The 14,093-nt window shown below is 39.5% G+C and overlaps 1 protein-coding gene across 2 annotated transcripts in view; it reads right to left on the bottom strand.

The window, feature by feature from the left end:
* The window catches only part of LOC131144921 (prohibitin-1, mitochondrial-like), a 58,947-nt gene that overhangs the window by 40,205 nt on the left and 4,649 nt on the right, over positions 1 to 14,093 (bottom strand). For both annotated transcript variants that reach the window (XM_058093880.1, XM_058093881.1), the window contains exon 3: positions 12,305 to 12,421. In XM_058093880.1, coding sequence (XP_057949863.1) covers positions 12,305 to 12,421 — 117 coding nt within the window. The remainder of the gene's footprint in view (positions 1 to 12,304; positions 12,422 to 14,093) is intronic.

Here is a 14,093-nt window from a genome sequence, read left to right as displayed (position 1 = left end):
ATACAATTAAAATATTTATAAATTAAGAAAATTTTATTTTACATAATTATTAATGATTTCTAATTTTTTATTCTATTAAATTACTTTTTTTTTAATTCAATTTAACAAACCTATTTTACAACAAAATATAATTTAAAAAAAAAACAGAATGAAAAGTGCTGTGGGAACAACAAAATATAATTTAAAAAATAAAAAACATAAATGAAAAGTGCTGTGGGTGTTGAGTGTTAGTGTTAGAGTGTCTCATACGCTGGGCCTGGTAGTCGAGTCAGACCGAGAGAGGGGAGGGATTCGAGGGAACTCGGAGGAGCTCGAAGGAGCGAAGGCTGCGAACTGCGAAGCACAAAGCAGCGATGACTCCAAGCTCCGAGCCTCCGAAGCTGAAATCGAGAGGCTGGCTGGTGGCGACTGGACGACTGGCGGAGGAAGGTGCCGACTGCGACGACTAGCGGAGCTGCTGCAGATCTGTCGCCGTCGCCGGTGACTCGCCAAGTTGCTGGAACTGCAAGATGAGTAGATCTGCTCGGTAGCCTCGGTGTGCTATGCTCACTCTCAGGCTTCGAAGCCTTCTTATTGCTTCCGCCAACAAATTTTCAAGGTCAGTTTGTAACTTTCCATTTTACCCTTTGAATGGCAGATGGGTGTGGGGACTGGGGAGAGGGGGGAAAGCAGCGCTGCTTCCTGCTGCCTGCAGCAGAAAGCCTTCGAAGCTGTGACCTGTCGGCCATGTAACGGTCCGTAACGGACGTTACGAAGTGTAACGTTGGAGTATCGGCCGTTACGTGCCGTTACGCCTCCGTAACGGCTGTTACGGCAGTGAATTTTTCCCGAACCGCATTATCAGCCCGTATCTGTTTCGGGGCCTCCGATTTCCGTTATGTGTCGGCCGTTACGCTACGTAACGGCCATTATTTAAAACCATGGCCTCAACACAACGGCGTAGCAGAGCCGATGAACCGAACATTGACTGAAAGAGCCAGAAGCATGCGTATACAGTCAGGATTACCATTGCAGTTCTGGGCAGAAGCAGTCAGCACAACAGCGTACTTGATTAACAGGGGTTCATCAGTACCTTTGGACCACCGTATACTAGAAGAGGTATGGAGCGGAAAAGATGTGAGACTTTCACATTTGAAAGTTTTTGGCTGTGTTGCATATGTACACATCAGTGATCATGTCAGGAACAAGATTGATCCTAAGTCCCGAAAATGCACCTTCGTTGGTTATGGTGAAGATGAATATGGCTATCGCATTTGGGATGATGAAAACAAGAAGTTGATCAGAGCAGAGACGTGATTTTCAACGAAAAGGTGATGTACAAAGATAGGCACACAGCAGAATCCACCGAACCAGTTCAAATGGAGTCAACCTATGTAGATATGGTTGATATCCCAAAATTTGTCAGGACATAACAGCAAAATGCCGAGAATCCTTAGGAAATTGAAGCAGCAATTGTCAATGGAATTTGACATGAAGGACTTAGGCTCAGCGAAGCAAATACTTGGGATGCGGATCTCCAGAGATAAGCAACAAGGAACATTGCAGTTATCACAGTCGGAGTACATTAGTCGTGTTTTACATAGGTTTAACATGAGCAGCGCCAAAGCAGTAAATACACCTTTGGCAGAACACTTTCGTCTCTCCAAGGATCAGGTTCCCCATACAGATAAAGAAAAGGACTTCATGGCTAAGGTACCTTACGCCTCAGCCATTGGAAGTCTCATGTATGCCATGGTTTGTACTAGACCGGACATTAGCCAAGCAGTGGGAGCAGTCAGTAGATTCATGTCTAATCTAGGGAAGACTCACTGGGAAGTAGTGAAGTGGATCTTCAGGTATCTCAGAGGCACTGTTGATAAGTACTTATTTTTCGGCAAAAGAGACTTGAAAGTCAAAGGGTATGTAGATGCTGATTTTGCTGGTGAAGTTGATCACCGCAGGAGCACCACCGGATACGTGTTCACTGTTGGCACAACAGCTGTTAGCCGGATGTCGCAGATACAAAAGATTGTTGCCCTATCCACTACAGAAGCTGAGTACGTAGCAGTGACAGAAGCCAGCAAAGAGATGATTTGGCTTCAGGGTTTGTTGACAGAGCTTGGGTTAAAGCAGGAGAGGAATGTTTTGTACAGCGACAGTCAGAGTGCGATACATCTGGCAAAGAACTCTACATTTCATTCCAAAACCAAACATATTGGATTGCGTTATCACTTCATCAGATCTCTATTAGAGGATGGAGTACTGGCACTTGAAAAGATTCAAGGTAGCAAAAATCCACCTGACATGTTGACGAAAGTAGTGACTACAGAGAAGCTGAAGTTGTGCTCAAATTCAGTTGGTCTTCATGCTTGAAGACATACATGAACACATCATTTGCTTATACACTGGTTGAGATGCTATCTCCGCCTCCAAGGGGGAGATTGTTGAGATTGCAGGTGTGGAGTCGTCGGCAGCAACACCTCCCCCCCCCCCCCCCCCCGCGGCAACTTATGTTGAAATTGGAGACCTGCAGTAAATGGAGACCAACAGCCCTCCATCTACCTTGCCTACCATGGCTGACATTAAGCCACCATGTTTGAATTTCTTGCTAACCACTCCACCTCCCCATGGCTACATATATAGTGTGTTGTGTTGCAGTGAGGTGTGTAGCATGAGAAGAGCAGTTTATGTGAGAGGTGTGGTGTATGTAGTGTGAGTACTGTGAGTGCAAAGAGGTTGTGTTGTACGCAGAGAGAGTTGTGGTGGTAAAGAGAAAGAGAGAGACAGAGAGAGTTGAGCTGTGAATTGTTGAGATTGCAGGTGTGGAGTCGTCGGCAGCAGCACCTCCCCCCCCCCCCCGGCAGCTTATGTTGAAATTGGAGACCTGCAGTAAATGGAGACCAACAGCCCTCCATCTACCTTGCCTACCATGGCTGACATTAAGCCACCATGTTTGAATTTCTTGCTAACCACTCCACCTCCCCATGGCTATATATATAGTGTGTTGTGTTGCAGTGAGGTGTGTAGCGTGAGAAGAGCAGTGTTTGTGAGAGGTGTGGTGTATGTAGTGTGAGTGCTGTGAGTGCAGAGAGGTTGTGTTGTACACAGAGAGAGTTGTGGTGATAGAGAGAAAGACAGAGACAGAGAGAGTTGAGTAGTGAGGCTCCTTGTAATATTTCTCCCAATATAGTGCAGTGGTGTGTGCTCCGTGGACGTAGGTCAATTCGACCTAACCAAGTAATTTCCGATGTTCCATTGTGGATGTGTTTGATGTTTCTTCGTGTGTGATTGTTGCTCCAGGATTTATCCCCAACAATTGGTATCAGAGATGTCCCTGGACGTTGGCGGCGCGTGTAGGTGCGTACAGCGTCGTCTGAAGTCATTTGGAGCTCCGGTTGGCACAGTTTGCTTCGTCTCAACGAGAGAAGTACGATGGTGGCCTCAAAATTAAATTTTAAGCTACTGGACAGAGGCTCAAAATTCGGGAATTTTTCTACGATCTAACGATTCTACTCCAACCAATCTCTGATACCAATTGTTGGGGATAAATCCTGGTGCAACAATCACACACAAAGAAAAATCAAACACATCCACAATGAAACACCGAAAATTACGTGGTTCAGTCAAATCTACCTACGTCCACGGAGCATACACCACTGCACTATACTGGGGGAAATATTATAAGGAGCCTCACTGCTCAACTCTCTCTGTCTCTCTCTTTCTCTCTATCACCACAACTCTCTCTGCACTCACAGCACTCACACTACATACACCACACCTCTCACATACACTGCTCTTCTCACGCTACACACCTCAATGCAACACAACACACTATATATATAGCCATGGGGAGGTGGAGTGGTTAACAAGAAATTCAAACATGGTGGCTTAATGTCAGCCATGGTAGGCAAGGTAGATGGAGGGTTGTTGGTCTCCATTTACTGCAGGTCTCCAATTTCAACATAAGCTGCCGGGGGGGGGGGGTGCTGCCGACGACTCCACACCTGCGATCTCAACACAAATGGCAAAGCTGACTGCCAAAACGAACTTGATGGTTCTTGCTAATGGAACCACCAATGCCATGGAGTATATAGGGACCAAAGTGCCAAAACCCAAAGCATTTTGGGGTGCTCGTGATGCTAAGGAGTTGGAGAACTTATTTGTTATTGAGCAATACTTTTGCACGATGAAGACTGACTCAAAACAAGTGAAAGTAACAGCAGCAACAATGTACTTGGTTGGTGACACTAAGCTATGGTAGCATACCAACTACGATGAAATTGAGAATGGATGTTGTGGAGTTTATTCTTGGGTAGACTTGAAGAGAGAGCTCAAGGCTCAATTCTTTCCTAAAAATGCTAAGTACAATGCTTGACATAAACTAAAAGACCTTACGCACAATGGTTCAATCAAAGAGTATGTGAAACAATTTTCTGCTTAGATGTTTGATATCCAAGATATGTCGAAAAAAGGCAAGTTGTTCTACTTTCTTGAGGGATTGAAACTGTAGGCAAGGACAGAACTTTCATCATTGCCTACTACACAAGCTGCTATAGAACGCATACCTGTCTACACTAGAGAGAGTTCTACAATGTCCAAAATAAGTAGCATGGGTAGAAACAATGAAAGTCTTACAAGAAAGGCAAATCCAAAAGTGAGGGAATCAACACCAAGGCATCAACTTGGAAGATGCTTCGTCATCTAGATCATTCAACACACCCAATGATAAGGTTAAGATGACATGTTTCTTATGTTGAGTCCCCTCACAAAGTTGCCAAGTGCCCTTGCAAGTCATCACTTAATGCCTTGCAAGCTTCCATTGCAGAGGGGGCACAACATGATGATGAGGATAAGGAGGGAACCCTGAGGATGGGTGCAAAGTAGTTAGTCAATGACTCAATGCATTGGAGAGGCAGATAAAAAAGACAAAGACTACCCAAGCTAAAGAGTTAATATTTGTAGACTTGCAGTTCAATGGAAAGAGAACAAGTGTTATGGTTGATACCAGGGCTACACATAATTTTGTTTTACAGGTAGAAACGCAAGACTCAACTTATCCTTAGAGAAGGATTCAGGATGCATGAAAGCGGTTAACTTTGCAGCTCAACCTACTCTTGAAGTAGCCAAGTAAGTAATTGTGAAGCTTGGACAATAGGCATGACCTGCAAATTTCACAGATACGTCGATGGATGATTCCCAAGTAGTTCTTGGAATGGAATTCTCAAGAGAGACTAAGGTTGTACCGATGTCGTTTTCCAGTTCCCTTCATCTGATGGGGAGACCATCCCTGCATGGTGCAACTCATTGCAAAGAAAAGAGACAACGAGAAGTTCCCTTCTGCCATACAACTCAAGAAAGGATTAAGAAGGGGTGAACAAACATATCTTGCCACGCTGGTGGTAAATGAACATGTAGGCCAAGAGCAAGTGCCTACCACCATCCAAACTTGTTGGATGAGTATAAAGTTTGTGATGCCAGACAAGCTACCTTATAACTTGTCTCCACGATTAGGCATGGAGCATGAAATCGAGTTGTTACCAAGAGTGAAGCTACCTACTAAAGGACCATATCGGATGGCGCCTTCAAAGTTAGCAAAGTTGAGGAAATAACTTGATAAGTTATTAGAAGCGAGCTATATACATCCTTCAAAAGCACTGTTTAGAGCACCAGTGTTGTTTCAGAGGAAACATGGTTGGAGTTATGTGTGGACTACTGTATGCTCAACAAGGTGAGGGTGCGCAGCAAATACCCTATTCCACTAATTGCTAATTTGTTTGATCAGCTGAGCAATTTAAAGTACTTCACCAAACTTAACTTGAAGCCAGGCTACTATCAAGTGAGAATAACAAATGGGGATGCATCGAACATGACCTGTGTGACATGTACGGGGCATATGAATTCTTGGTGATGCCATTTTCGGTAGACAAATGTGCTAACAATAATCTGCACCTTGATGAACTAATTATTTCATGAGTAACTCAACAAGTTGTCGTGGAATACCTAGATGACAATGTTATCTATAGTTCAACTTTGGAGGAACATAAACAGTATCTATAGAAGGTGTTCGATAGGCTGAAGGAAAACAATCCTTATGTGAAAAGAGAGAAGTGTCCGTTCGCTTAGCAGAGCATCAAATTCCTTGGTTATGTGATCAAGCAAGGTCATATCTAGATGGATATGGTCTAGGGCTATTTAAGACTAGAAGAACCCTACAACAGTGAAAGAGTTGTGTTCCTTTCTTAGACTTGCCAATTACTATCAAAAGTTTGTGGAGGGTACAAGAGGAGAACTGCCACATTGATAAAATTGCTGAAGAAGGGTCACGGGTGGAAATGGACAGAGAAGTGCCATGGAGCCTTTGACAACTTGAAGGATGCCATGATGAGAGAAGTGTCAGGAAGCCTTTGACAATTGGACATAGACGTGCTGAGGAGCCTTTGACAACCTGAACGATGCCATGATAAGAAACCTGGTAATTACTCTTTCAGACATCATGGTACCCTTCAAGGTACAAACAAATGTATTAGACCATGCCCATGGGGGAGTCTTGTCACAAGATGGGCATCATGTTGCATACGTGAATCGTAAACTTAGTAAAGTTGAAAGTACACAACTGAAAATAAGGAGATGCTAGCAATGATACATTGCCTTTGCATGTGGCAGTATTACCTATTTGGGTCGAAATTTTTGGTGAAAACGGATAACTCAAATCAGTCACTTCTTTACACAGCCAAAGTTATCACCCAAGCAAGCCCATTGACAATCATTTCTAATGGAGTTTGATTTCTTATTTAAGCACAAGGCAAGGCAGATGAACCAAGTCACAAATGCACTGAACAGGAAAGCCAAGCTTGCAGCCTTTCAAATGGTAATTCACTTGACAATAAGTAAGGTTACCACGACAATGTAGGAGAGCACTAAAGAGAACCTTGCCAAAGATCTAGCCCGTCAAAATTTGTGGTGAAAACGGATAACTCAAATCAGTCACTTCTTTACACAGCCAAAGCTATCACCCAAGCAAGCCCGTTGACAATCATTTCTAATGGAGTTTTTCTTATTTAAGCACAAGGCAAGGCAGATGAACCAAGTCACAAATGCACTGAACAGGAAAGCCGAGCTTGCAGCCTTACAAATGGTAATTCACTTGACAATAAGAAAAGTTACCACGACAATGTAGGAGAGCACTAAAGAGATCCTTGCCAAAGATCTAGCTGCCTAAAACCTTATAAAGTTGCTAAAAGAGGGCAAAAAGTGCTAGTTTTGTTAGAAAACGGATTGCTAATGACACATGGTAACCAACTCTTTGTGCCTCAAGCTAGAGATCTAAGGAAGACACTACTGAGAGAGTGTCATAACACCATGTGCGCAAGTCATCCAAGATGGCATCGCACTTTGGCATTGCTAAAGCAAAGGTAGTACTAGCCACACATGCAAGACGACGTAGTTGAGAATACCCGAACTTGTCTCACCTACTAGCAAGACAAGGTGGAGCAAAAGAAAATTGCAGAGCTGTTAGAGCCATTTCAAGTACCAACCAGACCATAGGAAAGTGTCTCACTTGACTTCATGACCAATTTGCTCAGAGTGGGAGACGCATGGTCTATACTTGTGATTGTAGACATGTTTTCAAAGTACGATACTTTCATACTCGGACCAAAGTGTAGTTCCTCAAAGGAGAATACACAATTGGTTTTCAAACACATTCTGAACTATTTGGGTGTTCCCTAAGACATTATTGGTGATTGAGATTCAAGATTCACAAGCAACTTCTAGACAGAACTTGTCAAAATCCTTGGTTCACAGCTTGACGTCTCTTCGAGTTACCACCCGCAGACAAAAGGATAGACAAAGAGATTCAATGGGCTACTAAAGAACAACTTGCATCATTCTGCCACCGCCAATCAGAAGAATTGGGTGCATCAACTTTATGTGGCTCTGTTTCAAAGCCCAAAGGAGCTCAATAGCCAATAAGAGTCCTTTTACGATTGTCACAAGCGAGCAATCATTGTTACCTCACAGTGGATGAGCCATGTAGAGGAAAGAGTCCAAGAGTATACATCTTCACCAAAGAAAGGAGATAGAATGCAAAGATTACACGATCCTACTTGGAGAAAGCTTCGAAGAGGTTGAAGAAGTGGGCATTTCAAGGGAGAAGACAGTTGCACTTCAACGTGAGAGACTTGGTGCTCGTCAAGCTCCATCCTTAACAAATCAGGTCACCACAAGGTCGAGATAGGAGACTATTTCGCAAGTATAAAGGACCAATCCCCATCTTGGCTAAAGTCGAAAAGGCCTCTTACAAAGTTAATCCTCTGGTTTGGATTAAAGTGCATCTTGTGTTTCATGTAGCTGCCTCAAGCCATTTAACCATAGGTGTAATCAGTTTGCTCTAGTTCTAACCTATACTGAAAACCAAACCAAACTTCTCGATTTTTTGAAGTAGTGAACCAACATCGAACCAACACCAAGGATTCACCAAAAGATAAAGGATGTTTTTGCAATTCGGCTCAATCTTTAAACCAAAATGAAATTTAAAAAAACAAAACCTTTATAGAGAAGACAAAAAATTCAACCAAAATTAATGTGATAAATTAATATCTGAGCCCACTTAAAAAAAAAAAATGCAGGTCAAGCTAAACAATGAAGTTCTTTCAAGGGGCAAACAAAATTTATAAAGAGAAGAATGCCACCATCTTTAACTCATTTAGTCATTTCCGATGTGGGACTACTTATTAGTCACTATGGGGACTGGGGAGCATGCAAGCACACAGCACTTAGCATCTTCTCATCCCACATCAAACATTTCTGAGGGGAGAGAGCCTACCCACCTTTATAAAATATGCCCCCTAGCCTCACCCTTTTCATTCCTCAACATTATCAAAATTATAATTTTCGTGAAGATGTAAAATATGGAATTTAAAATTTTATTTTAATATAATATAAAACTATAAAGATTAAAGATTCAAAATACATAAATATAAAAATATAACTAGTTTTATACGGTATTTTGTATACCAAGATATACATATAAATATTAATTAATTAGTTTTTCAATTTTTCAGTTCAGCAATGGGTTAAAAACTGAAACTGAAATAAAACTGAAAATTTTCATTTTTAGGAACCAAGATTGATAACTGATAACCAAAAAACTACACCGAAACTCATTTGGGTATGGTTTCGGGTTGGTTTTCGATTTTTCAGTAATTTTTGTGCACCACTAAATTCAACACTGACAATGACGATTAACGTAGAAGTAAGTCAATCAAAGCACCACTGAAGACAACGCAACTCGATAGAAGAAAAGTTGAAGTCATCTTACAAATAGAAAGTTCACATCATCAAGGAAGAAGCGGCACAAGTTTTTAGTGAAGTGGAAATGCCTTGTAGATGAAGAAATCTATTGGATTTCAACAAAAGACATGCAACCGTTCATGGACCAAGTAGAAAAGTACGTAGAGTCAAAAGTCTACGAGGACATCGTCCACATAAGTGGGGGAGAATGTCACGAGCCAAGCTTGTTCAGCGCATTATGCTTGTCTACAACTACTTGCATTATGTGCATGGAATGGGTTACCATCATGTAAATGCTAATATAGGTTTTAAGCTTGGGAAAGTTTATGTCTTAGTGTAAAATGAGACTATGACTCCTCAGACAATTTGATATTTCTAGTGCCAGAACTAAAATAGCAAAATAAAGCTCTTTAGGGGAGGGTGAGTATTCATTAGTCTTGTAAAACTCACTAGCATTTGTTAATCATGTTAAGCCTACTTGCCTCCATCGCTAAACACAAAGTTGCTTATGGGGGATGGTGTTAATGAATTATGTTGCTTCAATGTTACCGCTTGCTTGCCATTTGTTTTCATCAATTGATTACTGCTTCAACTTACTTTATATTCAACTGCTATGGATGTGTTTCTGTGGTAAACTGAAGTAATCTTTGACTGACTAGTTAAGTAAGAGTTCTATATAGAGTGGCACACAAGGTGTGAAATATTCAACCCGCGACAGAATTTAGCAACTTCATAATCTTACTAATAAACTTGAGATTGAAGGGCAATTTAGAAATGTACAATGCAGAAGAAGGAGAGATTGCAGAAATAGGATTTACTGTATCCCCTTAACTGTAGCGATGGACCTATCAAGGTAAGTCGAGGTAAGTATTTTAGAATACTAGAGGGCAGAAAAAAAGAGAAAAAGTTAAGTTGCACTTGTCATATGTTCAGTTGCAACAAAATACAAGCTATAGGATTACCTTTCCAGGCAAAAGATGCAATTGCACTTGTCATACATTCAGTTGCAACAAAATATGTAGGATTACCTTTCCGGGCAAAAAATGCAATGCGATAAGATTCTTGTTGGGATGCCTGATACTACAAGAACCTTGAATACTCCTCAATACATTGTTCACCAATGGTCGAACAAGTGTCTAATGAGGGAAACATGGATTCCATCCCAACACATTCACAGCCTTGACTACGGGAGCAAATAAAAAACACAACAAAAAATAAACTTTTGGGATTTGTGGACTATCCCAACATGCACAACTTTCAACAACTAGAGCAAACTAGAAAGGCACAACAAACTTAGTAAACATTGACAAACAGCTCTGGGCAGTATCAAACAGTCATTCCTGGAGTGCCACACATGAGCAACTAAAAAGGTGAGATCTTTAAGCAAAATCTGATCAGCAAAAACTTAGGCCAAAAATACGTATTTATAAAGCTTAACAATCCGGTGCATGTGGTCAGCCCTGCCCGCCTTTGATCAGTGTATGAGGGAGCTCGGGAGTAGCTCTATCCTCTATGGGATTTGGATTTTCTTCAACTGTTCTCGTTCATGACCCCATCTCCTTCCATTTACTTGAATATTTGTGTAAAGAACCAGCTCTGTGAAGTTTCAAATTTGCTCTGGTAGTTCATGCAACATCTCAATGGTAGAATAAATCCTGGCTCCCTTCACTAAGGTTTCATTTTCTACTCCTAGCAGCCATCTATAAATACCCAAAGGAGAACCTACTCTGAGACCTCATCAGTATACTTTGCCATCTATAAATACCCAAAGGAGAACCTACTCTGAGACCTCATCAGTATACTTTGGAACTAGAACATAATAATGACGCCTAGATTACAATAATTAAGAAATATTTATGCAGTAGGAGCGGTGGCAATAGACTGCAGGATCTTTCATATTAGAAATTTGAAAAATTAGGACTAATTGAAGCAAAATTTAGTGGAAAAGAGGGATCCTCTCACTCAGAAACAGAGCTGTGGGGGACGATGGAAGGTGCCACTAGGTGAATCCTCAGCCTACTCTTCCAAATCTTAGAAAAATGCTAAGATGAAGAGAATTGGTGAGCAAAAATGAAAAAAGAAAATTTTGTGCTCTTCATTATCTGGACTAAAGAAAAGAAACTACAAGTATATGACAGCTTCAGACATTAACTGTACATAGGAAAATGACTATTTCTAACAACAATGGGCATGACTTTTCTGGACTCCAAGCTCGTGAACTAGACCACAATAATGACACCTAGATTAAAATAATAAGTACCATAGCAACTAACAACATTAACTATGTTTCATTGGCGCAGCAGCAATGCATCATTTAGTCACATTATTACTCTTCCAAGGAAAAAAAAAATATTATGTAGCTGGCCCCAAATAGTTGAGATAAAGGCTCAATTTGTGGTTGTCAGTCATTGTTGCGGTGCTTTGCCATTTTATAAATTGTTTATGTTAAAGTCTTATTTATTTTACTGAGCCTTTCAAGATGCCGCTAAATTATGCCCTCATTCCAATATATGAACCCTTACACTGTGTTTTAAACAGATATGCAAAATGGCTATGTACATATAGCAGTAGCAGAAATGAAGATATGAGCCATTTTGATAAACTACTGTTTTGTTATTACCAACATTTGTGTTCATACATTATCATTGTACATAAAGGAAGAAGAATATAACATATATGCAAACTTGATGTTATATCCCACGGGCATGCGCCAGGTGCCAAAATACTAATCATTTCCACAATGCAACGTATATTTGTTTCAAATATTATTCTTCAAATATAATAATGATGCCAACTACACTTAACATAGAAATTCCTTAAAGTCATTTGCTGGTTGAGCAGCAGGAGGGGAAAAAAATGCTGACCACTGGGAGATAGCTTTCTTCGAGTTTGTAAGTACTAATTATAGAAAAATTTATAATAGCATGGCTTGTTGAATCGCAAGATAATCATATGATATGAACCAACTTTTTTTCCTTTTTTTTCTAATCCTCCCTCTTTTGTTTAACTGGAAAAGTTTAGGAAAGGTATTTACCATTTGAAGGTCACGGCTCCCAGAAGTACTCTCAACAAGATGGGGGCGTGCACGGACATCATAAATAATTGGCCTCTCAAACCAAGGAATCATTAGATGTGTTCCTTCAGGATAAACCTGCAGGTTTGTTACGTGAGTCGATAAGACATAATGAAAAAACCATTTCTGGATGAACATAAATAGATAAGAGCCCACGCAAGCACAGAATTGATTCTATAGAGGCAAATATTTGACCATTTCCCACCAACGTTAAACTTCATTAAAATTCCTCGCATAACCGGCTTCCATTTATGAAATAAATCAATTCAATTCATGGAAAATAAGAACCATGAACTGCAAACAGCATAAAAGCTAGCTTCTCAAAAATTAGAGGAATTTTGCCCCATCATAATACCAGCTTTTAGAGAGTTTTGGTTATTACACTCACCTCCAAGAACATGGAACCCAAGTCTTGCACCCTTAAGTTAGAGGTTAAATGGACACAGATCTCAATACCAGGCTATGTATGAAGTACAGACATCTCACCAACCAATTGTAGGCATATTTTCCAACTCATAAATTTTAGAACTTTATTTAAAAAAATGAAAATTTTTTATCTGAATAAAAAAAAAACAAATTTTAAAGATATTTCTGAAACTTTTCAAGTTTAGTCTGAAGGTACAGACATGCTGCAGTGACAAAATGGAATAAGCCCCTCGATTCAGTGGATAAGACTCGACTCTCACACTTGAAAATTCCATTGACTAGTAGTCATAAATCAAGCTAATTCTTTTTTGCCACCAAAATTTGTTTCTGTTCTGCAATTTCTATACATTCCATGTTTAATATCCCAGTAAACATAGGATTAGTCCATATTAATTTATTTAAAACTAAAAATATGAACCAATTTCAAATAAAAATTGACAAAAGAAAAAAAAAAAAAAACACACGCACAGACACAAAATGATGCAATTCAAACCCTGTGAAAAATTCAGGGGCCATTTGGTATCACAGTCAAAAATTAGAGAAATGAAAACCAAAAATGAAAACTTAACACCAGAAACAGAAACAAAAAATTAGAAACCAGCAACCTGTTTGGTTGACATTTATAGAACTAATACAAATTAAAAACTTAATTAATAAAATGCTCATTTTCATCTTTAAATCAAGTAATATTATAAAAATATGATTAAAATAATAAAATTACAACTAATTTACATTAAAAAATTACTATAATAAAATAAATTTATTATAATTATTTTACTTAATTGTTTTACTTTCAAATTTTACTTTACAATAAAATTTTTATTAGACATGACAATTGAAAAATAGAAAAAGTATTTTGTAATCGGGTTTATTATTATGATTTTAAATTTAATTATATTTAAATTCATATGATCATTTAATTTTGATTTTAATTTAAAAGTGTATAAAATGAATAATTTAATCCCAAAAACTATTTCTAGATATTAAAATTTGTGGCAACAAAATTCACTTAAAGGAGTACCTTGGAATAGAAACAATTTTGTCTTCTACATATTACTATATCTATAGAATCAATAATTTTATATGAAGAATTACTGAATTCAATCACTTGCTGCCATTACTCTTCAATTTTCTTGGAAATTTCCCAAAAAGCTAATAATAGGTTCTTGATTTATTTCATCTATTCCGTTGCTTTAGCACCTAGCGCAACGGCTCCTAGTGCAACAACAAGCACCAATTTTGGGGGTGGAGATTTAGTAGCAGTGGGGGGCAAAGTAGCTTTGTTACCGATTCCATTAGGAACCACGAATTGGAATCCAAATGA

Source organism: Malania oleifera, chromosome 12 (assembly GCF_029873635.1).
Source record: "Malania oleifera isolate guangnan ecotype guangnan chromosome 12, ASM2987363v1, whole genome shotgun sequence".
Taxonomy (NCBI): Eukaryota; Viridiplantae; Streptophyta; class Magnoliopsida; order Santalales; family Ximeniaceae; genus Malania; species Malania oleifera.
Note: the sequence above shows the minus strand (reverse complement) of the source record. Positions and strands in the feature narration are given on the sequence as shown.